Genomic DNA, 26,589 nt, shown 5'->3' with positions numbered 1-26,589 from the left:
CAAAGGGAAGCAAAATTCAAAACTAGCTGTGCACTTGATATTTTAGTAGAGTATTCCTGATCTTGGGTGGAGTTAGTAGCACTGAGATCAAACAGAAATGTACTCAATCAACCAAGATGTATTGGTATGACATAGTATTTCACACCTTTTCAAACTGTCTCATTACACTATTTTGGGTAATGACTTTTAATTTTGGACTCTACCAGGAAAGGGGAAGCTTTATTAGAAATGAACGTGTAAGGATCTGAGCCTCTCATCCCTGTACTTTTTTTATAGAACAAAAAGGATATAATGATATTTAAAATACTTGTCCGCAACTAGAAAATAAGCTTGTTTTTGGGAAGGGTTTTTCAAAACCAAGTTTAGCTGGACTAAAAATAGGTTGTTTTTGTGTCATTGCTGTTTTTGGTATTCCATTAGAGAGCATGCAAAAAGGCCTGCAGGATCCAGAAGTTTATGGCTGTTGCATCTAACAACAGTATCTACTGTGGACACTCAAATGAACTCAGTGAGAGAGGTCTGAGGTTTGATATGCTTCTGTTCAGATTTTCCTGTAGTATTTGAAATATTATGTTCTGTGATTGCTTCAGTGAGTTATTGTTATTTTTTTTTAAAAAACCTTTCATTTTTCTTCCCTCCTACCATCTTGCTTTGAAAAAAGCGACATTTTTATAGTTCAAAGAAAGAGTGCTAAATTCCATAAAGTTATCAAAAACAAACATTCCCTGCCCCCAAACCAAAGCTCTTTTTTTGGAAAGGGAAAATTAATATTCACATAATCCTGATATGTATGGATTTTTAGGTAGGCAGTATGGTGAGGGGACCCCTTAAAAGCCCCAGAGCAGTGAGAAGTCTAAGATACAATAATCAGAACTGCTGTCATAATTCTCTTTCCAGCTAATCTTTATATATTTATTTTGATGTTCCCGGTACTTTAAGTTATTGATGCAAGTGCATTTTTTCCTATTGATTGTTTCATTATATCCTGCCACAGCTACGTAGAATTGATTAACAGCTCTTCCTGTTTGTGGTTCTTCATTGGTAGATAAACACATTTTTAGTGTATCAATAATTTCCCAAGGAATTCAACAAGGCCAGCAGAGAGATTCTTTCATTTATTTGAGGAAACAAACAAAAAAGGACAGGGCAAGTTTATAGTTAGGAGCCATATTTCAGCAGCTTTCTCTTTTGGTAACATGTCAAAAATGCAGGTGATTTAAATTTCCTTGCACATAGAGGAATGAAGAAGTTTGGAATTTTTATGCATGATCGGGACCTGTGTTTGGGAAAATGTAAACTCATCACAGTGGAAAATGTGTTGTTTGGAGTCTGGGGGTGAAAACAAAGCTGATGGTTTTGGAGAGATTGCTGGAGCCAGATGGCCTAGTACTTTCCCAGTCTGGCGGTCCAACTGCTCCCTCCTGGATAATATACAGCCATTTGTTCGGGGATATTTACGCTAGAGCTGTTTCCATGTGAATGTTTGAACAGCATTAAAAACGAACGTATTTGTAGCGATGCATTTATTGAACTTGTATGACTGCATGGATAGTCTGTTCTCATGTCTTATATTGCTGAGAGGGATGAAGAAGTGTTTGGATGTTGGTGAATTGTTTATATAGTTGTTGAGCAAGAATGATTTGGTCTTAGTTATTAAAATGTGTAAGCATTTGGAAACTAATGGAAGGAATGGTAGCACCTACCTGGAAGCTCCGTTGTGAAAATGAATTCATACATGAAAAGTGCTTAGAACAGTGACTGGCATATATTAAGTGCTTAATAAATTCTCTGCTTTTATTATTGTATTATTACTATTATTACCCCATTGAGTTAACAAAGCCAGTTGTATCTGCTAATATAGATGTAAATGTAGTTATCATATGAGTGAAATATCTTTTATTACTGCTAGAAAAAGAAATATCATACGATATTGTTATAATGATTCAGTTTTTATCTTGGTGTTTGGATAATATGAGAGATTTTATTTCTTTGAGGCACAAAAAATGCCTTCTGAAGCTAACTGCTTTTGGTACACATTCTCTTTTTATTCAGGGCTGTGATGTAGCTGAACAGCTTACTGAATATGATATCATTCCTTTGCAACTTTGCTAATTCAGTTCTGCAAACAGGCCTGCTTAGTGGCTGAACTTAAGTTACGTTTTTGTATTAATTTGTTCACCAGTAGCAAAACTGCTAATTGAAGCAAAATAATTTAAAAAATTTATTCCACTATTAATTTTGGATTGCTGTTTGACACAATTGTTTATGAAATGTCAAATTTGTAGTGTTTTCTTTGGCATAGGTTAATTTTTAACTGAGACTCCCTCACCTACTAAAAGTTTCTCGAACCACATTAGCTAATACCTTTTTTTTTTTAATGACAAGTACTAGAACTTGGTGGTCGAATGTAATGATTAATGTTGCTGTATGTTGATAGTGTAGGTGTTTATATTATTTTTTGATTAGTTTCAGTTCTTGGCATTTTGCTGCCAAAGTCATGTTGACTGTGTTTAGAGGACACTTTACTTCTGGTTGAGAGAGATACTTTGTGCATTTGTGAATGTATTTTTAAGGTGACAAATTAGGTTTGGCTTTTTATTTTCAGTTTGAAAAAAAAATAAGTGACATATTTTTAAGGTTGCTGTTTTGATTTAAATAGAAAATTAGGAGTTTTTGTTAGTTATAGGTAACTTGTCTGGGCTTTCCTTGTAGCTCAGTCAATAAAGAATCCCCTGCAATGCAGGAATCTGCTTGCAATGCAGAAGACCCTGGTTCAATTCCTGGGTCTGGAAGATCCCCTAGAGATGAAAATGACAACCCACTCCAATATTCTTGCCTGGAAAAACCCATGGACAGAGGAGCCTGGCAGGCTACTGTCCATGGGATCGCAAGAGTTGGACATGACTTAGAGACTAAACCACAGTCTGTCTTCCTTTCTTCCTTCCTTCCAACTCTTTCTTTCCTTTCATTCTCTCTTTCTGTCTTTCTCAGTTGATGATGACAAGTCTCTGATGGTTTGTTTGTAAACCAAGAAGACTCCTAATGAAAACATTTTGTTCCTAAAACCCTTTCAGATTTTGATGAATCAAAGTCAAAAGTGTTCTCTTTGCCCATTTTGTTTTGGCATTGGACGCAAAGAGTTAAAACTATTAGAAAAGTAAGCAAAGAAAATCATGCTTAGTTCTCTGTATTTCCTTTGGCATCCCATTGATGTGTGATCCCAGTGTAAGTTCACCATGTATTTTTTGTTTTACTGCGTGGTCTTTATCTGTAGTAGTTTTCAGTTAACTTTTAAGACCCAGTGGTATTTTAGAAACGCAAAGATGAACCGTACTTCACAAGATGCCTTCTAAAACAGTAGCTACCGAAGCAGAGTTTCTCAGTTGATTTTATTTCTTTTCAAAGATGGTATAGGTTAATGGGCATTTGAAACTGCTGGCATTTCATCCTCTTACAGTAAACCTTCTGACAGTGTTGCTGTGTAAGGATATAAAAGTTTTAACAATTCTTATTTTTCCTTCTTTTTTGTTAATTATAAAAAATTATTTCTGAAAAAACCTTCAATATGAAAATCAATGGAGTGTTTAAAATAATTGTGATAATTTCATTATGCTCATTAGAAGAGAACATTAAGAAAAGGGAGGCTAGTATATTCAGAAGAATAAATTTCCAAAGTTGTCAAGTTTTGACAACTTTATTTTTTATCAGTTTCACTAGGTTTTTAAAGCTGAGACGAATTTTGTGCTGTTTATTCTTTGCCTTTTCTTCCTGTTGAAGCATTCCTGCCACCTTAAGGGTTATATTTGCATTGGAAGGATTAACGTAAACATCTTTTCTACCTGATATTGTATTTTTTTTTTTTTTTGGTTTGTTTTTTTGGTTGATTCACCATTGATTCATTTATTTGAATAATATATTTTATATGTTTTCTCTCTCCCTCTTGCCCACTTCTGTAGCAGGCCTCCCATTCTTACCCCTGATGAACACATTGATTTATTTAAACCACTGTTGTCTTTGTCGGTCTCACAGCAGACTACCTTCTTCCCAGTGAGCAGACGCATGATTTACTATGGAGGATGAAAATAAGCCTTTTTCTTGGTGTTCCATTGTCTAGGTCCTAAACCAGCTGTCTATTAAAATGGTTTCACTTAAAGTGGTCAATGCTGTTTATAAGCTTTTGTGATCTCCCAGCTGATCCAAGCCTCAAGGAGCTTTACTCACACCCTACAGAGGCACATATTTAAATTAGGAAGAAAAGCAGAACTTTTCCCTAAGTTGTGCTGGAGGATCCCTTTCCTTTTAGGCTTGAAGTCTGGGTTTGCTGAACTGTGAACCAGTCTTGACGTGTGTACTAAATGTAGATGGTAGAGACTTGATGTGTGTGAAAGCCAGAGAGAACTTGTTGGCATTTTTTAGAGACTCTGTCTTGTTGACACTCTACATCAGAGACACTTATCAAAATAGATTTATCCTGTTTTCCTATGTTGGATTTCATCAGAATGTTGATTTCTCAGACCATATTTTTATAAGATGGTATGGTATGTGTGTTAATAAGTTTTCTCAGTAAAAAAAAAAAAAAAAAAAAACAGATGAGGTTGGAGGTGGAGATGCCTTTAATGGAGTTCCACTGTATAGCTAGCTAATGCTATGACACTGAGGTTCTAGATTACTCTAGTTCCAGGATTTTAGTTCTATTCTTTAAAAGGAGAGGAAAAAGACTCTGTTTCACTTGCTTTTATTTCAGAAGTCACAGAAGCAGCAAGCACTTGTTTATCTGTGTTTATATGCTGAAAAGTTTTGTTGTGTAGAGGCCCCAAGGAAAGGGACAGCAGAAGTTTCCTGCTTCCATTTGTCCCCAGAGTTTAAGTATTTCTGAGCAAATCCAAACTCATGCTTTCATTTTTCTGTGCTTGATGTAGAGGAAGTCTCTGCTGCCAGAAGTGAAGTGGCAGGTTGACATTTGGTAGAGATGTATTACGGAGGCCCTGGGCCTGCAGCAAATGATGTTCAGTCACCAAAGATAAAAAGACAGAATTCCTGGGAGTCCGTGGATCATCTACTGTTTTGGGGGAGTCATCAACATATTTTCACTGCAGCCTATGTTTAATGGAGTGTCATCAGGGGTCCACTGATTTCAGAGGAATCAGTAGTCTCAGTAAAAATAATACTGGTATTATCTAGAAAGAATCAAAATGAGAAGGTCTGATGTAATTGATATTCCTTCGTCCTAAAAAAGCCAAATTATTATTTTTTAAACAGGAGGGAAAATCCCATTAATACTTGTGAATTTTGTTTTCCAAGTTACTTGTATTAGTTTAGCATGACAGAAAACTAAAGTTGAAACAGAGGTTACCAGGGATATTAAGAGAACATATAGAACATGGAGTGATAATAGGATTTTGCAGAAGTGCGTAATTTAAAGTGTTTAGCACCACATACGAGATCTAACCAGAAGATAGTTATGAATTTCGTAAAATGAAGTATTAACTTTACACAGATCTGGCTTTGCTCTCTGATGGGTGGCAAACACTCCCTTAACCCAATGGTCAGACTTCACTGCCATTGGTGCAACTAGCTGACAGAGTGACGTGATACACTGGGAATTTGGCGTCATGTCTGTGGTATTCCAGCCCTGAGTTACGTAACTTTAGTCTGAGGAAACATTAGACAAACCCAAACTGAGGATGGTTCTACAAAATAACTTGCCTCTAAGGCAATGGCACCCCACTCCAGTACTCTTGCCTAGAAAATCCCATGGGACGGAGGAGCCTGGTGGGCTGCAGTCCATGGGGTCACTAAGAGTCGGACCTGACTGAGCAACTTCACTTTCACTTTTCACTTTCATGTATTAGAGAAGGAAATGGCAACCCTCTTCAGTGTTCTTGCCTGGAGAATCCCAGGGACGGGGGAGCCTGGTGGGCTGCCGTCTATGGGGTCGCACAGAGTCGGACACGACTGGAGCGACTTAGCAGCAGCAGCATTCTTCAACAGTGTCAATGTCATGAAATAACACTCAGGAATATTTCTTATTGAAGGTGATATGACAGTTGGATGCAGTGATTGTTATCAGGGTGTTTGTTTGTTTTGCTGTAAAGGACAGCATTGCCCAGCCAGTGACTCTCAGGTGTTTACATTATCGTGTTGTACTAATGTTCATTTTCTGATTCTGATCATTGTGCTGTGGTTATGTAAGAGAATTTCTTGTCTTAAGGAAGTGCATCTTGAAGTATTTAGGGCACGTCTGCAGTTAACAAGTGGTTCAGGAAAAGAAAATTGAGAAAGATGAATAAATTTAGTTTACTAAAAATGTAAACATTGGAAGCATCTGGGTAAAGTGAAGTATCTGGGTAAAGTATCTTGGAAATCTTTATATATTCTTGTGATTTTCTGTATGTCTAAAATTATGGTAAAATAAAACATTAAAAATACAGGGTTATAGCAGGCCAGCCATAAAGAAAGACTTTTGATGGGTCAGTGGTAGAGAACGGTTTTATCCTTATTCAGGTTCTTTTTGTCATTTTTTAAGTTGTTGCAGTTTTTGTTTTGTTCTGGAGTTACATAAAATGAGAGCTTGTTCTGAGGGTTTGCACACACAATTTCATAAGCTGTCCCCCATCATTTATGGTTTTAAAAGTCCCAGGTTCATAAAGAGAGCACATTTCAGCCAAATACAAGTTAGTTACTGTACTTTCTGTGTGTCCTAAAAAAAAAAATAATCTCTGGTTAATTTAGGTAGTTTCATCACCAAGAAACTGAGAGTTATCTGAATGTGTGAAAGTAATTTTATTAACAATTTGAAACTGTGTTATATTAGTATAATGCAGTGATACATTGTTAAGTTAGTTAAAATGTATACCCATTTAGAGCACTCCTCTCCCCATGCTGCTAAGTCACTTCAGTCGTGTCTGACTCTGTGTGACCCCATAGACGGCAGCCCACCAGGCTTCCCCGTCCCTAGGATTCTCCAGGCAAGAACACTGGAGTGGGTTGGCCCAGGTATTAACAGGTAGATCTTCCAGGAAGCAGAGATCTCAGGAAAACTTCTGGTGACCTTAAGGAAAATGTTTGTACACATATAAGTAAAAGCAGACAAAAACATCTTTGAATGGTGAGGTGGTTTAGGACTCCAAATTTTCAGAGTCAAATGTAGTTTTTCTTGGTTGAGGGAGATAACTATGGCTTAACTTCCCCTCAACCCTTCCCCCCAGCATATGCAGGCAGATTCTACTGTTTGGGTGAGTATACGCCCTGGAGAACACATGTTTTCGTGTAGGCAGGAAGGGTTTCCCCTGATTGATGCATCATCTCAAAGAAGACAGTGAGTGGACTCATACCCTCACTTGTTTTTACTACTTACCTCTAGAACATTACAATTTGGAGCTGAAAGAAGTAAGATGAGGTGACAACAATTATTTAAAAATCAAATCCATGTGTTTTTGTGTATTTTAAATCACTAGTATCTCAATCTCCTAAACCCTTCTGGATTTTCCCTTCCCCATTGATTAGATTTATTTTTATTCTGAATTAAAGAGAGAGTTGTGGTTGTCTTGACAACAGAAGCCCATCTCATACAAGTATCCAGAGATGTGTGTTATAACAAGGTGGTTGATGGGACAAAGAGGAATGTGTCCCCTTCCACTCCATGTGGGTTGATCCTCATCAACTGTCTTGAAAGGGTCAGCCTGGTGAGGGCTTCGGCTCTGAAAGCTAATTGGCCTTTCTTGGGTGGTGAATGGTCAAGAACTCGACTGTGATAGTTTTTTCCTCTGCTACTTAGTTCCATTCTTAACTCAAATCCTTCCTTTGTTTACAGGCCATAGTATATGAAGGCCAAGATAAGAACCCAGAAATGTGCCGAGTGTTGCTCACACACGAGATCATGTGCAGGTAAGGAATACCTTGTTTTCTCTCTAATTGCCAAAGAGAAGATGAATTTGTATCTCAAATTTGTACCTCTGAATTCTACGTGAGTTCAGGCCTATTTTGGTGTATACATTTCTGTTCTGTTAAAACTAAAAACTGTTAGATATATTTGGTAGTAAAGTGTCAGACATCATAGTGGTTCTCAATTATTTATTAGATTTCATCCTATAAGTTATGTTTCCATTTTGATATCCCACTGTTAATGGGCACAAAATAGTGCCCTTCCCCTTTTCCTATCAATCGAATGAAATACAATATAACCCTTTTAGTGTTAATGTATGCACTCAACTGCATTGCTAGTAAAATGAGTCAGAGTTCTATTGATGTCAGCAGAAGTCTCTGTTTGGATAAGACTTGAAAGTTATAGTTCCTCTTTTTAATTTTTCCACTTAAAAATATGACCATCCACATAGGCATCATTCCTCCTTGAACTGAATGTGGTTCCCTGCCTCTACCCCTACCTTGCATCCGATCTCTTAATCTTCGTTACCTTTTATACAACGGTGACAGTGTAGCTAATGTTTCTTAAATGTAGTGTGGTTTTGGAAAGATAGCAAAGATGAGTCCCTGAAAGGTGTGAACATTCATGTTGTCCACAAATGAGTGTCTTTATTTTTGTCTGAAGCTGCATGTGAAACCAGACCACATTCACTTCCCTGGCCTCTCCGTATGGGAGAGAGTAAACCAGAAAACAGCCTTTTAACTTGCAGTTTAGGTTCTTATTCTTTGTCAGATAACACTGGCACTTTGCTTCCGATATATTCTGAGTAATTGGATAAAGCATGATGATGACACTCTGTATCAGGGAAGGGCTACTAATTGCTTTGTTAGCCATGCGGGTTCTCCTGGCACAAAGCAGGCCTGACTCCTGTCTATTTCTGACCAATTCATATAGGGATTTCAGTTGCCACTTCGGCATGGGTGGGCTTTATTTTCTGCTCAGGGACTTGTGGGGAAAGCAATCTGAAAACTCTACAGGTGGAAATAAAATAGAAAAGAGATGAATGTGTTTGCTTAGTGAAGTCTCAAATATTAACTTCCTCTACATATATAATGATGTACGTAAATCGAAATTTCTTTTTCTCCTTTTTAAAAACATACCTGTAATATATTATTCTACAATATACAGGAGTTTCACAAGTTTTCACTTTAGTGATTTGTAAAATTTATTAATTATTCCCCAAACAGGTTACTTTTCTCTAACTTTAAAGCAACAACAAAATCCCAAAATATGGTCAGGGATTTCTTAGAAGATATTTTTAGGCAAAATTTGTGTTATACTGCATACAGCAGTTGCACAATTAGAGCTGAGCTGCACTTTTCAGAATAAATGAGTAAAATCATTTTGAAGACCATTAAAAAATGACCTCCTTCATATGACTGCATTTCTAACCATATCTCTCTTTTACCTTCCCACAAATAGCATGTTGTTAGAATGAATTCTCTGTATTCTGTTCCGTATAATTCTAGCAAACTGGAGACAGACAGGAAGATGGATCTCAACCAATAGGCCGACTAATATCTGTAAATCATAGATTTGCATCTCATATCTGTACATGTTTGGACTATGCTAGAAATAATTCTGTTCTTAAAATATTTGAAGATATATTATGCCTTTCACACATAAGCCTACCCTCTATTAATGCAGTTTATATTTTTTCTTGTTCTTAAAATTCATTGACCCAAAGTATTTTATTATGCTGGTTGGGGTGCTTTACTGCTGATGTTCTTTCTATTTTTCAGAAACATAAAAATAGCAAAAAATAAAATCCTCAAGCCACTGAAGGCAAATGATGTTTGTATTGTGTGGCTAAAAGGGAAAAGTCATATTCAAAATGTCATTCTGCTAATGTTACAGATGAAGGTTTTCCTGGCTGCCTATAGATGTGGAAGGGGTACTGTTTGTTTACCAGGCTGCCATGACCCTATTACATAAGCCTGTCATCTATTGTGTGGCTAACAGTCTTTTAAATTGCAAATCTGATGCTCTTTAGGGGGCTTCAGAAAAAATTCTCACTTTCCACACCATCCTATTTCTCTTGATTTCTTGCCTGTTGTAAGTGGAAGTTGGGATGTGCTGAATTTGCACCAGGGGTGCAAATGCAGGCTCAATTATAAGCATAAAATTAGAGTCTGTTCACCATTAATCAGCCTGGCTAATTGCTATGCACCACCATTAACCATATGGTGTGAAAGACAGCTTGCTTTCCCTAAGATGAAATTTCTTCATTGCAGACATGAAATAGTGAGGGCCTTGGATTTTAAAATAGCTTGTTTTAGATATTTAATTTCTAAACAACTTTCTGCAGTGCTTTCTATCAAGGCTAACGGCACAATAAAACTTTGCGTTTATGTCACAAAAGAGGTATATTTATAGAACATTGAAGCTATGGTAAAGGAGACAGAGAATTTAGAGCGACAGGAAAGGGCTTGGGTTGATTCTGTTTTGTTGTTGGCAGAGAAAAAAAAAAGCATCAGGGAATTACGTATAAGGTGGTTGCAAATATAAAAAATCAGTTTTGTTCTGTTGAGAGGGTAATCCATTGCATGAGCTATGTAAAGGACTTGCTGCCATGGGATTATAATTACTGTCTCTCCTTGAGACAAAATCCCTTTGACTTGATGGCACAGAACTCTTTCCATGGAATTCTGGGAGAGGTTCTGCATTTTGGATAACTGGAATCTATCATACCAGTCATCTTTACATTCTGTTAATACTTGTGGATGAAGCTCTTCAAAATGTAAAAGCAGGATTTATTCCACAAAGGATTTGATTATATGCACCACCACATCTTTAAAATGTGAAGGGAAAATAGAAACTCTGCTTGGAAGGTGAGTCCAGTTTCCAGTCCCCGCCAGGCAGGCGGAAGCAGATTTTCTTCCTTTCCAGGACACAGGACAATCACAGGGGATGAGTGCTCTCTTTAGGAAAACCTTCTTTCCCCACTGTCAGTGCCTCATGCCTTGTGGACCGTGAGCTCTCAGGGTTGGCCTGGGCCCTTGATATGCCTTGTTCTTCCCTCCTCTTGGGCTGGCTTTTTCTCATTTCGTTCTTCAGATTCCCACTGAAGCGTGTGTCTTTAGGGAAGTGTTCCTGGTTGTTGGCCTGAGTGAGGCCCCCTTATTCTGTGCTCCTATTATATCCTGTGCTTTTCCTTCAGACCCTGTAACTGCACACTCAGCACATTGTAACAGTGTGTCTAGGGCAAGTCTTTCTTTGCTGGACTAAGCTCCTTGAAGGAGTTGTCCAGTTTTCCTCTCTCCTTTATTTGCCTATATGTGAAATGAGGAGAAATGTGTGAAACTGTGACTTCTGTCATAGGGTCATTGTTAAGATTAAATCCTATAACCCCTGTAAATGCTTATCTTGGTACCCGACACATAGTAAGTGCTGAATGTTGATTGTTATGATCAATAGTCACAGCAGAGTATCAGCATTGATATTAATAGAAGCAGTGGAAGTAGTGGGAGCAGTAGTAGCAGCATCTGCAGCATCTAGCTAAGTACCTGGCATGTAGTTGCTCAGAGGGAAAGATGGTAAGAGACTGTTGAAAGGAAGGGAAATGTCTCCTAAGATGTTAACATGCTTTGTTCATTCTAGGTATGCTGGTTAGGGATATTTTCATTCATTCTTATAGTCTTTGCAAAAACACAGTGGAATGAAGAGCCAGAAAGGATTGGTCCCTGCAGTAGCAGAGCTGACAGGTTAGCCTGGGAGATGAAACCTGAAGCTGGTAACTAGACAGCACTGTAGAAAGAGAGGACTGGGATGAGACATGAGGTCAAATACCATGGCTGCTCAGAGAAGGGAGGATGTATTTGCAGGGATTGGGAGGAAGGTGAGACAGGACAAGGATTTTAGAGGGTGTGCGAAGGAGTGTTTTGGTCCATTTGTTGGTGGTCCAAGTAGGATTTCTGTGGGGAGAAGTCTGCAGATGGTGAGCCTGTGGCCTGGATCTGGGCAGTCAGGGTGAAGGATAATCAACTTCTGAGGTCTTTTCACAAAGGTGCGAGGTGAAGCTATGGCCTTACGTGGGATTGACGGGGGATGGGGCATTAGAGAGAGGAGAGGCTGTGGGTACATTCTTGGGGAACAGTGTCACTTTTAGTGCATTCGAGAATTAGGATAAAGAACCTTGAACATACAGGAGATAGAAATGAAAGGAGGGTATTTCAGAGGCAGGGAGCCATCCACATAATAGGTGTAGGGAGATCCAGATGGACCTGAAGACTGAGAAGAACACCAGAAAGTCACTGGTGAACTTCAAGAGAGGATATTCAAGTAGGTGCTAACCCAAAAACCAGGTTTTATGGGATGCAGCTGGCAAGAAGTGATGGAGGCTCTGGCAAGGAGATAGTTAGGCAGTGAAGAAATCAACAAAAGGAGGAGCAAGTCTGTTTTTTTAAGAATGGGAAAACTTGAATATGTTGGTTAACTGAGGGAAAGAATGAACTTACTACTATTAATCAAATTGTTCAGATAACCATATGCTCATTCTCCAGCCATTTTGGCTAAATGGGTAAAATAATCTTGCTTTCTGTTGTAAAGCTTAAAGGTGGAGGTGATGCTTTCTTCCAGTTAAGAGAGCCTCTACTTCTGGGAAGAAGTTCCATGTCTCTGAGATGAAGATGGAAGCGTCTCTTGCTCTGATTTATGAAGCCATGTGTCAGTGTGCTAGAGAGGCACTACCTATGCCATGCTGCTCAGAAAGAGAATCACAAGCTTGCTTTGCCCTGGACAAGCTTGTATGAGGGATGGATACACAGTCTTGCTGGGGAAAGGGCTGCTGTTTTGAGTCCACTGTGTATATAGGACCCCAGGTGCGGCAGGGTCCCCCCTCCTGTGATTGGGCCACATTGGTCTCCTGCCACTGGGGTGCACGTTGAGAACGCATGTGAAGTAGTGGGAATCCTGCTCTGTGACAAGGCAAGTGAGGAAACTCCAAGTCCGCTGATAGATGCCTGCTTTAGGGAGCAAATACCAGGTCTGTGCCTGGTGCAGTACCTGACACACATAGTAAGACTCTCAAGAACAGCATCTGAGGGGATCAAGGTCTATCAGTCACACCCTCATGAGGATGGAGTTAGCACTGTGATTCTTTTGTTAACACAGTAGCTTTTCCCTTGGAGTGCTTTTGTGTCTGTTGTTCCATGTACTGTATTGTTTCAGCCCAAGACCTCTTCTGCCTTAAACACAAGTGAATCTGTTCTCCCTTCATCCTGCCCTTCTTGGTTAATGCCTGCCTTGTGTATGGTAGAGGTTGGTACCCACCTTTCTTGGTCCTTCTGGGTTCAATAGAGGGAACTGGGTGCGGGCTGGTGAGCAGTTCAGCTTGGAGAAGAGAGGAAAGGAGAGAAGGACCATCATGGGGAAGGAAGGAAGGACAGGTCTTTGTTGTGCCTGGCTTTGCATTAGAAGTAGGGAGATTCAGGAGGTTAGATGCTGGCTCAGCCTAAAGGAAGACCTTCCTTTCCCAATTTGCAGTTTTTAGTTTTTTGATAGGGAAATCATATTGCAATCAAAAGATTGTAGAAATACAGAATGGAATATGTACTGTCTACTCTTCTTCACTTACTCCACAGGGCCTACTGTGTGCTGTGCTCTGTTCTAGTTGCTGGGGATATAGGGATGAACAGAACAATCTAAGACCTTTGTACTCATGGACAGACAATAAAGAAGAAAAATAAATATAAAATGAGTGCTCAGAAGAAAAGTGAAGCAGGATGAGGGGCTGGAGAGCTCTGGGGGTGGTAAGGGAAGGGCTTTCATAGGCTGTCACTTTGTGCAGAAATTTGAGGGAACTGAGGGTGGCTTATGACAATTTGTTTCTTCCTCTCCTCCCTCCATCTCTCCTACTGGTTTTTTTCTCCCAGAAGTTGGACCATACCCATCCCATACATATGGGGCTTCCCAGGTGGTGCTAGTGGTAAAGAATCCACCTGCCTGTGCAGGAGATGCAAGAGATGTGGGTTTGATCCCTGGGTTGGGAAGATCCCCTGGAGTAGGAAATGGCAACTCGCTCCATTAGGACAGAGAAGCCTGGCAGGCTACAGTCTCTGGGATCTCAGAGTTGGATGCGGCCGAGTGACCTAACACACACACACATACACCAAACATGCTGTTCTGCAGTTTGGCTTTCTCAGGTCGTACTATGATGTAGACTTCTTTCTGTGATGATGTGGACAAACCCACCTTCGTTCTTTTTAATGCTGCACACAGTTCCATGTTTACATATGTATGTACACACACATATATGTGTATGTGTATATGCATTTATTTTTAAAGTGGGCTTAAACCATAGACACTACTTTGTTACCGCCCCAGATGCAGCACAGAGCCCAGGAATCCCACTTTGAGGATGACGACTGCGCAGTGCAGTGATATGACCTGAGAGGCAGGAGACCTGTTGGGCTAGTTTTTCATACTTTGTGTAAAGTTTTCTTTATGAATGATGTTACGTCACCTCCAGCCCATTAGTCCATTTTCCTTGTTTTATTCCTCTTCTATTCGTCCTTCTCCACCTCTGTTCTTTGCATCTGCTTTCTGCCCTGGGTCCCCTGGGGCCCAGCAGAGAGGGTGGTTCTCACTTAGGCTGTGCTTCGATTCAGCTGGCTTCACTCGAGGGCACTTATATTTTAAGGGGATGAAGACAGTGCTTAAGGCGCAGGGCAGATCTCAGGCCTAGTGCTGCCTTGCCTGGGGAGGTGGTCTGGGGGGTTGGTGGGGGGGGGGCTGAACTTTCCTTCCTTGGGCAGCGTCTGCTCAGAGGGGCAGTGAGGCTTCCTTTATCTGCTACCTTCCTATTGGATTGTATTTCCCCTAGTATAATACATTCATTCATGAAGTCATCCAATCAACCGACCAACCATTATTTGATCTTCTCTGTTCTGTCCCAGGCCTTACAGCTACCCGCTAGGTAAATAAGATTGACAGTGTGTTCCTTTATGAAACATATGGGTTAGTGGGGGAGGGATGGGAGGAGAACGATAGTAACAAAAAATACACAAGTATATACATAAGAATATAATTTGCTTTTTGTTTGGTGCCCTGAGAGGAAAAACTTAGAGCAGCCTATCAAGTGTTAAGATCAGCTTCTCTGAGGAAGGAGTCTAGAGGCCTAGGCCCAAAGAGGAGGTTGCTGTTGTTTAGTCACTCAGTCGTGTCCGACTCTTTTGCGACCACACAGACTGTAGCCTGCTGTTGCTGCTGCTGCTGCTAAGTCGCTTCAGTCGTGTTCAACTCTGTGCGACCCCATAGGCGGCAGCCCACCAGGCTCCCCCGTCCCTGGGAATCTCCAAGCAAGAACATTGGAGTGGGTTGCCATTTCCTTCTCCAATGCATGAAAGTGAAAAGTGAAAGTGAAGTCACTTAGTCATGTCCAACTCCTAGCGACCCCATGGACTATAGCCTGCTAGGCTCCCCAGTCCCTGGGATTTCCCAGGCAAGAATACTGGAGTGGGTTGACATTTCCTTCTCCAGGGATCAAATCCGGGTCTCCTGCATTACAGGCAGATTCTTTACCCCTGAGTCTCCTGGGATGCCCCAAAGAGTGGGTAGAGGCTGGCTAGCTAGGGAGGGCATAGAGGAGGAGCAGTCCAGGCCCAAAGGCCTGCCCGCACCTGGGCCTGGGGTCAGACTGAGTGTGGAGACTGAAATTGGCTAGTGAGGCTGGAGTGTGGCACATTGGAGGAGAGTGACAAGAGATGGGGAGGTGTTCTGGCTCCATGTCATGCCATAGATTTATTCTCAGTGCGGTGGGAAGCCCTTAAAAGGTCTAGGGCAGTGGAGTGACAGTTCCATTGACATTTTGAAAAGATCACTCTGGCTGTTGGTGGTGGGTGAAGAGTGGAGGGGAGGCCAATGTAGAGTCTAAGCGAGAAATGAAAGTGACTTGGTTGAGGGTGGTGCAGTGAGGAGGGAGAGGGTCATATCATCTGGAGATGTAGATTCTAGTCTGAAACTATCACCAGGCAAGTTGGAAGGGTCCCTGGAAGGCAATAGTCCAGGCAGGATGATGGTGAGGGTTTTGACCTCTGGAGATTTGCCCAATCACTGTTTTGAAAAAGAAAAGGAAAAAAGCAAGGAGAAATAGGCCTTCCCATGCATTGCTTTTCTCCCTGGGTAAAGACTTAGGCTCTGTTGATGGGCTTTTTTTTGGAGACCTGTGCCCTCACACTGAGAGGTAGGTACTGCAATCGCTCCATTTTATAGATGAGGAAACTAAGACTCCAGGAGGTGAAGTACCTTGCTCCAGTGCCACAAGCAACTCTGAGTCCAGAGTCGGTGCTCTTAACCACTGCACTCTCCTGGCAAGCCCTTGAAATGTAGGTGCAGGGAAGTAGAGTTCAGAGATAGTAAAGTTTAGTTTTTAAATTATCATTACTTTTTTGGCATTCATGTCGACTACTGGATTTCTCAGTCCCTTTTTTCTACATCTCTTTTACGTGTTGGGATCCTTTGGGCTTTCTTTCCCTCAAAGTCCTAGTATAGCTGAACTCAGACCTGGAGGAAATTGTTTCCTCTGAACCAGAAAGGGAATGGCTCTAAGGCGAGTGGTGTGGTTTTCAGCTGGGGCTCTGACAAAGGAGAGAGAATTCTAGCTGTTGTTTTCTGAAGATATGAGAGACAAATAAAATGAGCATCAATTTGGAAGCTGATTCTCTTTTCAGAGATAGAGAGAGACTTCCCAACTTTGGTGAAAGACCCCCTGTGCGGGTGTATATTTCTGGGTCCTGAAAATAAAGTTCAGTGTTTGTTTCTCTCCAACAGCTCTCCAAATTTAGGCTCTATGATTCACTAGGTCAAATGAGTGTGTGTGTGTGTGTGTGTGTGTGTGTGCACGCATGTGCTTGTGTAAGAGGGAGATAAATGCATATTTTATTTGTGATGCAGGTAATGTATAACCCTTGCATAACTCCCTCACCTTCATGATTGATCAAATACATGCTTTTATAGTGTGCCCTGAGGTATAGACTGGCCAGTTGGACACATTTCTTATTTGCAGACAAGTCTCAGATGGATAGTCTTCCATTGACCATGGGTAATTTTCAAAAACTCTAATTTTTCACTTTTTAGAAGCATCTCAATTTAAGAAAACACTGGCAACTTTAAGGTCACATATGGGGTGGGATTTTGATAGTAGATGCTTTTCTTGCCCATAACTGCCTCTTCTCTGATCTAATAAAGAGCATTCACTGTCAGGCCTTTGCCAGCCTTTGGATCCATGTCCATACTGCTTCCAGAAAACTTACACAGTGACCAGTGGAAGGCACAAAAGCCAGAGGACATGTGGATCTCTATTGTGTTTTGTCTTTCCTCTTTGTCTTAATTATTGTGTTGTACTTTCACTCTTACATTCTGAACACGGTTCCAAAGCAGACCGTTAGAGTTTTAGCATTTCAGGAAGGCTGTGATTGAAGGAAACATCTCCTATAAAAGAGAAAGCAGAAGAAAAAGGAATCCATTGAATACAAAATGACTGGAGGGGGAGAATCACTCATACCTCATTACTGACGTGTTCCACGCAATTAGTGTGATCTTGAGGGAAGAGAGTTTGAGCCACCCACAACCCTGAATATTCTCATTGGGTAGATGTAATAATAATGCGTTTCACAGTGAAGTCTTCCAATTCCGCGGGCAGTGATGGGGAGACCCCATCTTAGGACTGTCAGTCCTCGCTTGGAGAGAGTCCCTCTCCCTCCCGCCTTTGTGCAGGGAGAGGTTAAACCTGGCATTAACCCGTAGGTGACCCAAACAGAATATTCTGTCCCAGGGATCCGTTGATTGCCAGGTATGGCTTGTGGTAATTCTAGCATTTGCAACCCAGCAATTTGAACCTTCTGTCTGCCTAAATGATGATTTTACATTTGTAATGGTTGTACTAAATCCTCTCGCTTTTGCTCTGCAGCCGCTGTTGTGACAAGAAAAGCTGTGGCAACCGAAATGAGACTCCCTCAGATCCAGTGATAATTGACAGGTAGGGACCACTCTACTTTCAGTCGGTTCTTTTTCCTCATTATAATGAAACACCTGCCTCGTGTGGCTCTCGGGTGAGGGTTAGGAAGGCATGTGGCCGAAATTCGCCTGTTGGTCATGACTTCATCTGCTGCTTTGAGCTATTGCGATTCCTGGGAAAGCCATATGGAATGTTCTTTGGAGGCCCGCTTTCTTGGATTGCTCCAGTTTTGTGTCTGATTCATGCTCCTAAAGGAATGTTCTTCTTTCTTGACTTTCTGTGGCTCAATCCTCATGCTGTGCCAGGAAGCTTCAGAAATAAAATAATAATAATTTGTGATTTATGAAATGTGGTTGGGTGCTTATAAATATTTAACTTTTATTTGAAAAATGTTTGAATCATTATCACTTTTAGCTACAGTAGTTCTGTTGGACGTAATCCATCTACATTTTAAGGTTTTATTTATGCATAAAAGCAGTTTTAAAGAGATCTGTGAACCAAGATTTTCTACAGTAATTTCCCGGGTTTGATTGTAGCTCAGACTGCATTGGAAGTTGATTAATTTATCCTGCTTGTCTTAATTATTGTGTTTTTAAACAGATCCATATTACTAATCTGACATGACCAAGTAAATCATTGTAGAACAATAAATCTGTTTTAGTTGTTCGGCGCAATTTCGAGTCAGTGTGTGCAGAGATTATGCAAAGTCGCATTCCAAATATTCGTTTTACATTTTAATTATTGAAATTCATTGTATGGAAACATGTATGATAAACCATTTGTTACATAGCATTACTCATTGGGAGTTAAATGGCCTGGAAGGTTTATAGATACTGTCAGTTGTCAGCTAGGAAAAGAGCTAGCACCCTCCACTAGCTGGAAGAGTCTTGCAAGTAAGACTGACTGATCTCTCATTGAGGAGATCAACAGCTGAATAAAAGCCCTTTTTGGGGTTTGGTAATATTGATTTTGGATACCCCCTCCACCCCCCCACTGCCCGCTGGTGCACATCTATCTATCTTCCCAATTCTTTACTTTTGGGGGGCTTTATCGTTTTTCAGTTAACTGAAAAAGTATTCTTCATTGTGATTTATGACAAAACATTAGTTGTTAATTTTGACTTCTGTGATTCTTTAGGCTTAAACCCAATTTTGATTGCCTAGCAGTTTTATAAAGCTTGCATTTGAGTCAGATATTTGAACTGTCTTTCACTTATATTCACCAAAAACATATCTTTGCTGGATAACTTGATAACTTTGCTTAATATCTTCTTTGATTCAAAGCTGAAAACACCCACCTTTAGAGTGTAATGAAGTTGTCTGCTGCCTATAGAATTAATATAGCATGTTTATCTACAGAAGCAGACATGCCATTATGCAGTTTCTTTTTCTGCGATGGCAGATAAATCTTCAGATAAATTAAAAAAAAAATAACCTTTATGCTGTTTGTTTCACCTAAATACCTTGCTTCAAAATACCATTTGTTATTTTAAGCAGATTTTACTCTTCTATTAGGAAGAAAGTGTTCTGATCAAAAGACCAGCCCAAATATTTGCCCATACTTTGTAACTATCAGCATTTGGTTCTGTCGCACAGTTTCTTTTGGTTTAGATGATGACAAGAACCTTACTTTGCCACCCGCAATGAAAATGCTTTTTTTTTTTTTTTTTTGAATGGGTTAAGCTTTTAAGTTCTTCGTTTGGTTTTAAGCCGTGACTCTGATATAGAAGGTTGATATGACTGTGGTTTGAATAACATTTGATTTTGACCTGTTTCTGTGGGTTGCGATGGCATAAGAAACTTGACTCAGCAGCGCTGTAATTAGCCCGGCCCGTGTTTTTGAAACAGGATTGTGTTACCTGGATTGCATTAGTGTGGCTTCTATTGTTGCCGCCTTGCATCTATCCCAGTAGGGTACTTAAAACCTTTTCTTGGCTAGGGTAGTTCAAACAATTTAGGTAAAATAAGTATGCACTTTATACTGTTGGTGGCTTTAGAGATATTACTCATGACATTTATCCTTTTCATTATTTTTTTCCTTTTTGGTTTGACAAAGTAGAAAATGCTGTTAGCCAATCTTGGTCTCTTAAGAGAAGGGTACTTGGAAAAGCAGCTGAAACCCTGGTTATCTGCATGAGTCCCAACATACGTTTATTTGCTGGCTGTTGCCACTGTCTCCCATGAACTGTCTTTTCAAGCAGCGATGCCAGCTGATATGCAAAACCCCATTTAGCTATTTTTATTTGCATCTGAGTTTTCAGAATTTATTTGTCCTTCAGTCTGCCAAAGGTTTTTAATGCTCCAGTCCTGTCTGTGCTGATATGTGAAACTTCCATTTTTAACAAGAGAATAACAACAGGAAAAGAACTTACACAAGGAAGGGCGAAATAGAAAAGATTTTTCAATTCCATAAAATTGCTGCAAAGGAAAAAAAATGATGGCAACTGTGTTTGAATTTCATAGTTTCCATTTTGATTCTATATTACCGATTGCATAATATCTGTGTTACGTGCTTAGGGTTTGATTTGCTTTCAGATTTATGGATGAGAATCCCTGCATATTTTGTAAAAATAGGTTATGGGGCCTGCATTCAGTAGCAGGAGTAACTGTTTTTACAAGATGCATCCAATTTGCAATTATAGGACTGAGGGTACAGGCAATCCTTGTGTTAGGATTTAGCATAGTTTTAACACGCAGTCACCTTTTGGGCACCAATAATTTTTAGCTCCCTTTGCTTGTCCTTCAGATTTTGGAAGAACAGTGCTATTTTTATCAGTCGAAAGACTTTTAGTAGTGGTTATTCAGGAAAACTATTTATAGGATTGATAGAAGAGGCTTTATGGTCATACGGCAGTGGTGCAGGATAAGCTATTTCTGTGTTAAATTTTGGCAGTATTATTTGCTGCCAGTGGTTTGCTGCAAGTGGTCAGCTTGGCATAGTCTATCAAAAAAGTGGAATTAACAAAATCAGCAGTTAAATACTGTGATTTAGAAAATGTGTTTCTGCTTCATTTATGATAGCATGCAACATAGTCAGAAAAATATGACCCCAACTCTTTTTACAATTATGACAATTTGTCAAGTCACTTCAAAAACGTTTGGAAGGAAATTTTTGTAAATGGATGATGTGTGCATCTTGAGTTGACTGCCTGGTTGTGTTTCTGTTTAATGCCAAATTGTTTGATTAAGAATTATAAAAACCAGCCTGTGTGCAAGGATCTAGATATTTGGAATATATAGACATGGGAAAAGTCAAATGTGTTGTGTTTAATAGCTGATGACCAGGAACTAATAACAGCAGATTTCATTATCGTTGAGGTAAAGGGCTATGTGTGGTAATTATTGTTAAAGTAAAAAGCCAAAAATGACTTGCAGTTATTGGATTAAGGTGGAGATTGATTTAACATATTCACATAGTAACTCATATTTGAATTTAAAAGGTTTGCAATAAAGTTCATGTTTAGAAATTGAATAAATTGTAGTTTTATTACCACATCGGATATCCTTGTGTCCTAACCTTTTTCCTTGGAGTTATCTTAGTTCAATAAATAAAACCTCATTAGACTATTCCCATTTCAACAAGTTTATTAAATTTTGCAGGAGTAATTAGCATAAGCTGTGCTAATTTTTCTGGAAGACTAATGAGGGAGGTTCTTAATTAGGTTTACTTTGTAAGAATCAGAAAAGATGATAATGACAAAAGTCACCTAGGGTACTCTGAGTTGGGAACCCAGATTTTCTGAATTCATATAAAAATCTTCCATTTTCTATGTGGAAACTTCTTTATAAATGCTTGAACTGAATATATTAAGTGTGCAGACTAGACTCTTACTCCTTATCTTGTTAGTTAGGATTACTGTTCATTCTAGATTTGCTTCACAAAACTCTTTATTTTTCTACCCTGGCTCACTAAACTTTCTTTGAGCAATGACATGGATGAATACAGATGGGTCTTACAAAAACATTTCTTTCTCTGAATTATGCTATAGGATTCCTTTCACACAGAGCTTTAAAGTTTCCAGCCAGATTTGTGCTGCTAACTTCCAGTAGGGTGGGATAGGGGGATGGCTCAATATTTGTTTGTTTGGTTTTTCAATTTAAGATCAGTGTGATTGATGAAATAGTTGGACTGCTAAATAAAGGGAGAAAAGAAGAGCCCAATTCTTCATTTCCTTGCACTGTGGATTTTGAGAATTGACAAGTGGACTTTTTTCTTTTAATAGATAGAAATAATAAAGGATGAAATTCCTCCTCAAATTACTTTCTTGGTCTCGTGTGAATTTAGACATAGCCCTTTTGGGATGTAATGCGGCTCAAGTGATCCACAAGTTTGAGTTCTTCATAACCCGTACTAAAAACGTGGATTTTTTAAAGCCTGTCAACTAATATACCTCTAAAGATTTGGGGCTTGCTTATTGCAGCTTAATAGATTGGTCTTTCTTTTCCATTTTATAAGAATCTCTGTATCTACTTTGGAGCTGTAAGCCCTGACATGCAACATTTAAAAAAAGCATACCAATTTTGTAACATGAAGAATTTAGCCTGTTTGGAACTAGTTCTTCAGGCCACACTTGCCCAAGAGTCTCCTAAAAAGAAAAAATAGTGTGTACTTGTTTCTTTCCAGAATTTTCTAAAGATCTTTGACATCTAGTTCACTTTCACTTCGGTAACACTAAATGGATTTGCTTTATGATTGTTGTCTGAAATAGAATTCAGAACGAAAATATTGGAATGGCCATTTTACCTGCATCAGGGTTGTTCATAAAAACATTTTTTTTGATTCATTCTTCATCTTAGAGGTTTGAGTGCTGTGATAAGACTTTTTAGAAAAGTGCAGTGTTGCCTTAACACCAAGCTAATTTCTTGATTAAACTGATCCTGATATATATATGTAACATATATGTTCATCTGTATAACAGAAAAACTATGGTAAAACGTTAGAATTAGGATGTAGTATTTTTTTTTTTTTTAACCATTGAGCAGGGTGGGCTATATTCTAATTCCTATATCTGCAGTCCTAAGATTGTGAAGGCATCACGGCCCCTTGACCACAAATGATTTTTTTGTCTTTTATCATCAGACTTAAATCCAAAAATGCGCTAAAATTTCTTTATCTTCTGTGAAAAGAAAGTCCTCAATTAACATGAACATAAGCATACTTTTATTAAAGTTGCAGATGAGACTTTTAGTCAGAGTTTCATGGCTTTATTTCATTGACCTTTCAACTTATTATTTTGGTGTTCATCTAGTTTTCAGAAGGACCAACCACTAAACATAATCACTCTGTAAGGTACACAAATAGCTATCTAGAGCTCGAAGACCCAGAGGTATAAATGCATTTCCTAGAGTTCTGATATGCCTTTTATATCACCTGATTTCCTAACTTTGAATGCCCCATTAAAATAAAAAGACGAGGAATTCATTCTTTAAAATTGCTGCAGGCAGGATAATTGCTGTCCTCTTGGTTGGTTTGAGAGGTTTGCGTTTTTTCCAAAAGTGAAAAGCCAGCGCTGACACTGAGCGTGAATTTATGGTTGTTTATTAATCCTACCATATTTAAACATTTGTTTTCTCAGTGGGAATTCATATGTGATTATTAGCGATGAGACTTATGTGAGAGACTATCATTCTAAATTTTATCACATCTCAGATACCATTCTGAATAGGAGATGAGCCCGTACATTTGTATGCAGTTTCCTACCATGATAAGAAAGTAACGAATACAATCAGTTAATAGCAGTCTATATTCCATTTGCTATCAGCTATTCCCAAATATACAGCCAGGATACATTCAAATGGATTTCAAGTATGCTGACAGTATATCATAATGCAAAGCACTTTTATACAGTATAATACTACTACAGACACTGTATAATGAACAACTGTAGCTTTCCTGTAAAGGAAATAATGGCAGCAACTTCCAAGAAATGTATTTAAGGGAGCTTTGGAGAATCAGTAGTGCATATGTGTTACCGGCCTGGGTGTCAGCCCATGGTGTGGGGTTTTAATCCTGTGTCGTCATAACTTTGTAACAGTTCTGGAAAAATACAGAGAAGCTGAACAAAGTCCCTTGTGTGTCATCTAACAACTTTGCAGTCATTTTGTGATGAGAATATATCACTATATTAAATATGCTTTTGCTTTTCTAAAAGAAATTGCTTAGACTAGGAAAAAAACCCAAACCCTCCTAAAGTGCAACTCAGTTCTCCAGTGATAAATTTACCTTGGTTTTCCTTACCGCTCACACCTGACCAGACTCTAATAAAAATTGACAGATTTTAAAAACTCCATTTAGAAGCTTCTGCATGTAGTGAGATTTTGGTCATTTTAATTTGCATTAAGTATTATCTGAAAAAGACCATCTTTTTCCTTCTCTCTCACCTACTGTCTCATCCCTCCCTTTACAAACTGTGTAATTGTATACCATCCATGATAATATAAAAGTGACCTAAATACTCCAATTGCAATCAATGAAAAATGGTGAACATTACAGGTTTGTCTTTGATTGCGTGTTGCCTTTAAAGGTATGGGTAGATGGAGATAAATCTCCCTCTCAAACTCTCTCTCCAGTTACAAGCCTTTGTCCAAAGGTAAATGAAGGTTTTAACATTACGGTACTTATTGTAATATAATTTTAATTGCCTTAACTCTGCTAATGTGTGAAGCTGAGTGTGTGTGTGTGTGTGTGTGTATTTTTCATGAGGAGGGGAATAAAGCCAAAGAAAAAAAAAAACGACCCTGCATATTTTTCATGGGGGAGACAGGGGGTCACATGTGGTAAATGATGCAAACTTAATGAAACCGGTTCTGGGGAAGAAAATGCCATTGGCGTTTCATCCACGTAATGTATATTCCACTTCCAGTGGGAATAGAGTGGTCTTCAGTGTGCTTTAGGAATTTTTATTTTTGAAGGTGAAGTGCTTGGTTCCAGTTCCAAACTTGCCTCTAAACCCTACTTGGAAAGATGTAACTAGACAAGCTGGCAAATTATATAGCTCGATCCCACACAATAACCTCCAAAATGGCCCTCGGTAACTATACCATCCCGCTAACTGTTGGAGGCACAATAGTTTTGTAATATAATATAAAGTAATAGTGTTAGCCAACACATCTTTAATAAGATATTGTTCGAGCCTTTGCCATATGCTACAGAGCAGCCTCTCACTCGGTGGGCCTTTTGATTCCTCTCAATAAGATTATTTCAAATACTCTAATCCTGAATCATTGACATGAATACAAAAGCCTGGTGACATCTAATAGATGCCTCTTAGCTTTGCTTTTCCTCTTGTTCCTTTCCTTTTTCTTCTCTTTTTACCTGACAAAAAGCTTATAGGCACTTGGGCTCTGTCTCTCAGTAGCAGCATGGGGGGCTCCTCATGAAATATAAAGGAGGAAAAAGGACTGACGGAGGCCCGATAAGCTACAGAGTGAAGGGCCGTAGATTAAAAGTAAATGCCAGTAAATCCTGCCCTGTACACTTACTTGTCCTTTTATTGTTTTCTTTAACACTTTCCCTGCCAGGAGAGGGGGAAAAAGAGAAAATAATTAAATTGCAGGCGTGTGAATTTTTAATCTGGATGTGGTCACTATACATACTGTATAGGGTTTTGGCAAGACTCTAAAATTTTGGTTCATGTCAAGGTTATGGTGGCTTTTTAAAAAAATGCCCCTTTAACATCAATATCAAAAATCTTTCAAGAACTTTTTTTTTTTTTTTGCTTATTTGCTGCTCAATTGACCAGATATTGATACTGTTTATGTCTGTGGGGAGGTGGGTGACTAAGTCAAGGAGCCCTTCTGTGGGGCATGAACACTGGTGACATGTGTTTCCAGGTTGAAAGAACTTTTTCTTTTCTTTTTTTAATCAATGAATAGGAAATGATCAAAGTGAAAGATTAGGCTGTCTTGTTCTGTGATGGTAGCTGCTGCTTTTTCGTGTGATCCTGCTCTCTACTTGTGCCCCGAGTGTGGCCCGCACTGGACAGTGTCACTTCTTGCTCTGGTGAGACCTAGGAGGCAGAGTGTAGGTGGACAACTTTGCCAGTGGTCAGAGGTTGTCACCCTCCACCTTCTGAAAGCAGCCATGGTTTGACTAAAGCTTTTTTTTTTTTTTTTAATTCTTATCTATAGAGAGATAATGCTACTTACAATTTACTTATTATTGTTCAATAGAACAATAACTTCCCCCTATTTTGAATATGTTTCCCATTCATTAGTATTCTGATCCATTAGTAATATCTTAAAGCATCACTTTAAAAGATTTTATTTAATTGGCTGCATTGGGTCTTAGCTGTGACATGTAGGATCTATTTTGCTGACCAGGGATCAAAACTGGCCCACCTGCATTGGGAGCACAGAGCCTTAGCCACTGGATCACCAGAGGAGTCCCAAAGCATCATTTTTGATGGTCTTGGATGCACTATTCGTTAAATTCTTTCACAAAATGGAGAGTTAGAGAACCCAGAACCTGTGTCAGGTTTGGTTCCTTTCGCATATGCGCACGTGTGTGCGCGTGCACACACACACACACACTCACACACACTCACACACACTTTTACAAAGACAAAAATGAAAAATGATAAGTCTCGTTTTTATTTGTTAGAAAGTTCTTTAGAAAAGAGAGTTGGTTAAATTATCTTTGAAGCTATTCAGTTTAGTCACTCAGTCATGTTCAACTTTTTGTGACCCCATGGACTGCAGCACGCCAGCCC

At 39.3% G+C, this 26,589-nt stretch overlaps 1 protein-coding gene across 7 annotated transcripts in view; it reads left to right on the top strand.

Moving 5' to 3' along the window:
• Positions 1 to 26,589, top strand: part of EBF1 (EBF transcription factor 1) — a 409,074-nt gene that overhangs the window by 7,325 nt on the left and 375,160 nt on the right. For all 7 annotated transcript variants that reach the window (XM_005897517.2, XM_070373017.1, XM_005897516.2 and 4 more), the window contains exons 5-6: positions 7,814 to 7,887; positions 17,832 to 17,900. In XM_005897517.2, the coding sequence (XP_005897579.1) occupies positions 7,814 to 7,887; positions 17,832 to 17,900 (143 nt within the window). The remainder of the gene's footprint in view (positions 1 to 7,813; positions 7,888 to 17,831; positions 17,901 to 26,589) is intronic.

This window comes from Bos mutus, chromosome 7 (assembly GCF_027580195.1).
Source record: "Bos mutus isolate GX-2022 chromosome 7, NWIPB_WYAK_1.1, whole genome shotgun sequence".
Classification (NCBI taxonomy): domain Eukaryota; kingdom Metazoa; phylum Chordata; class Mammalia; order Artiodactyla; family Bovidae; genus Bos; species Bos mutus.
This window is presented reverse-complemented; position numbering and strand designations above follow the sequence as displayed.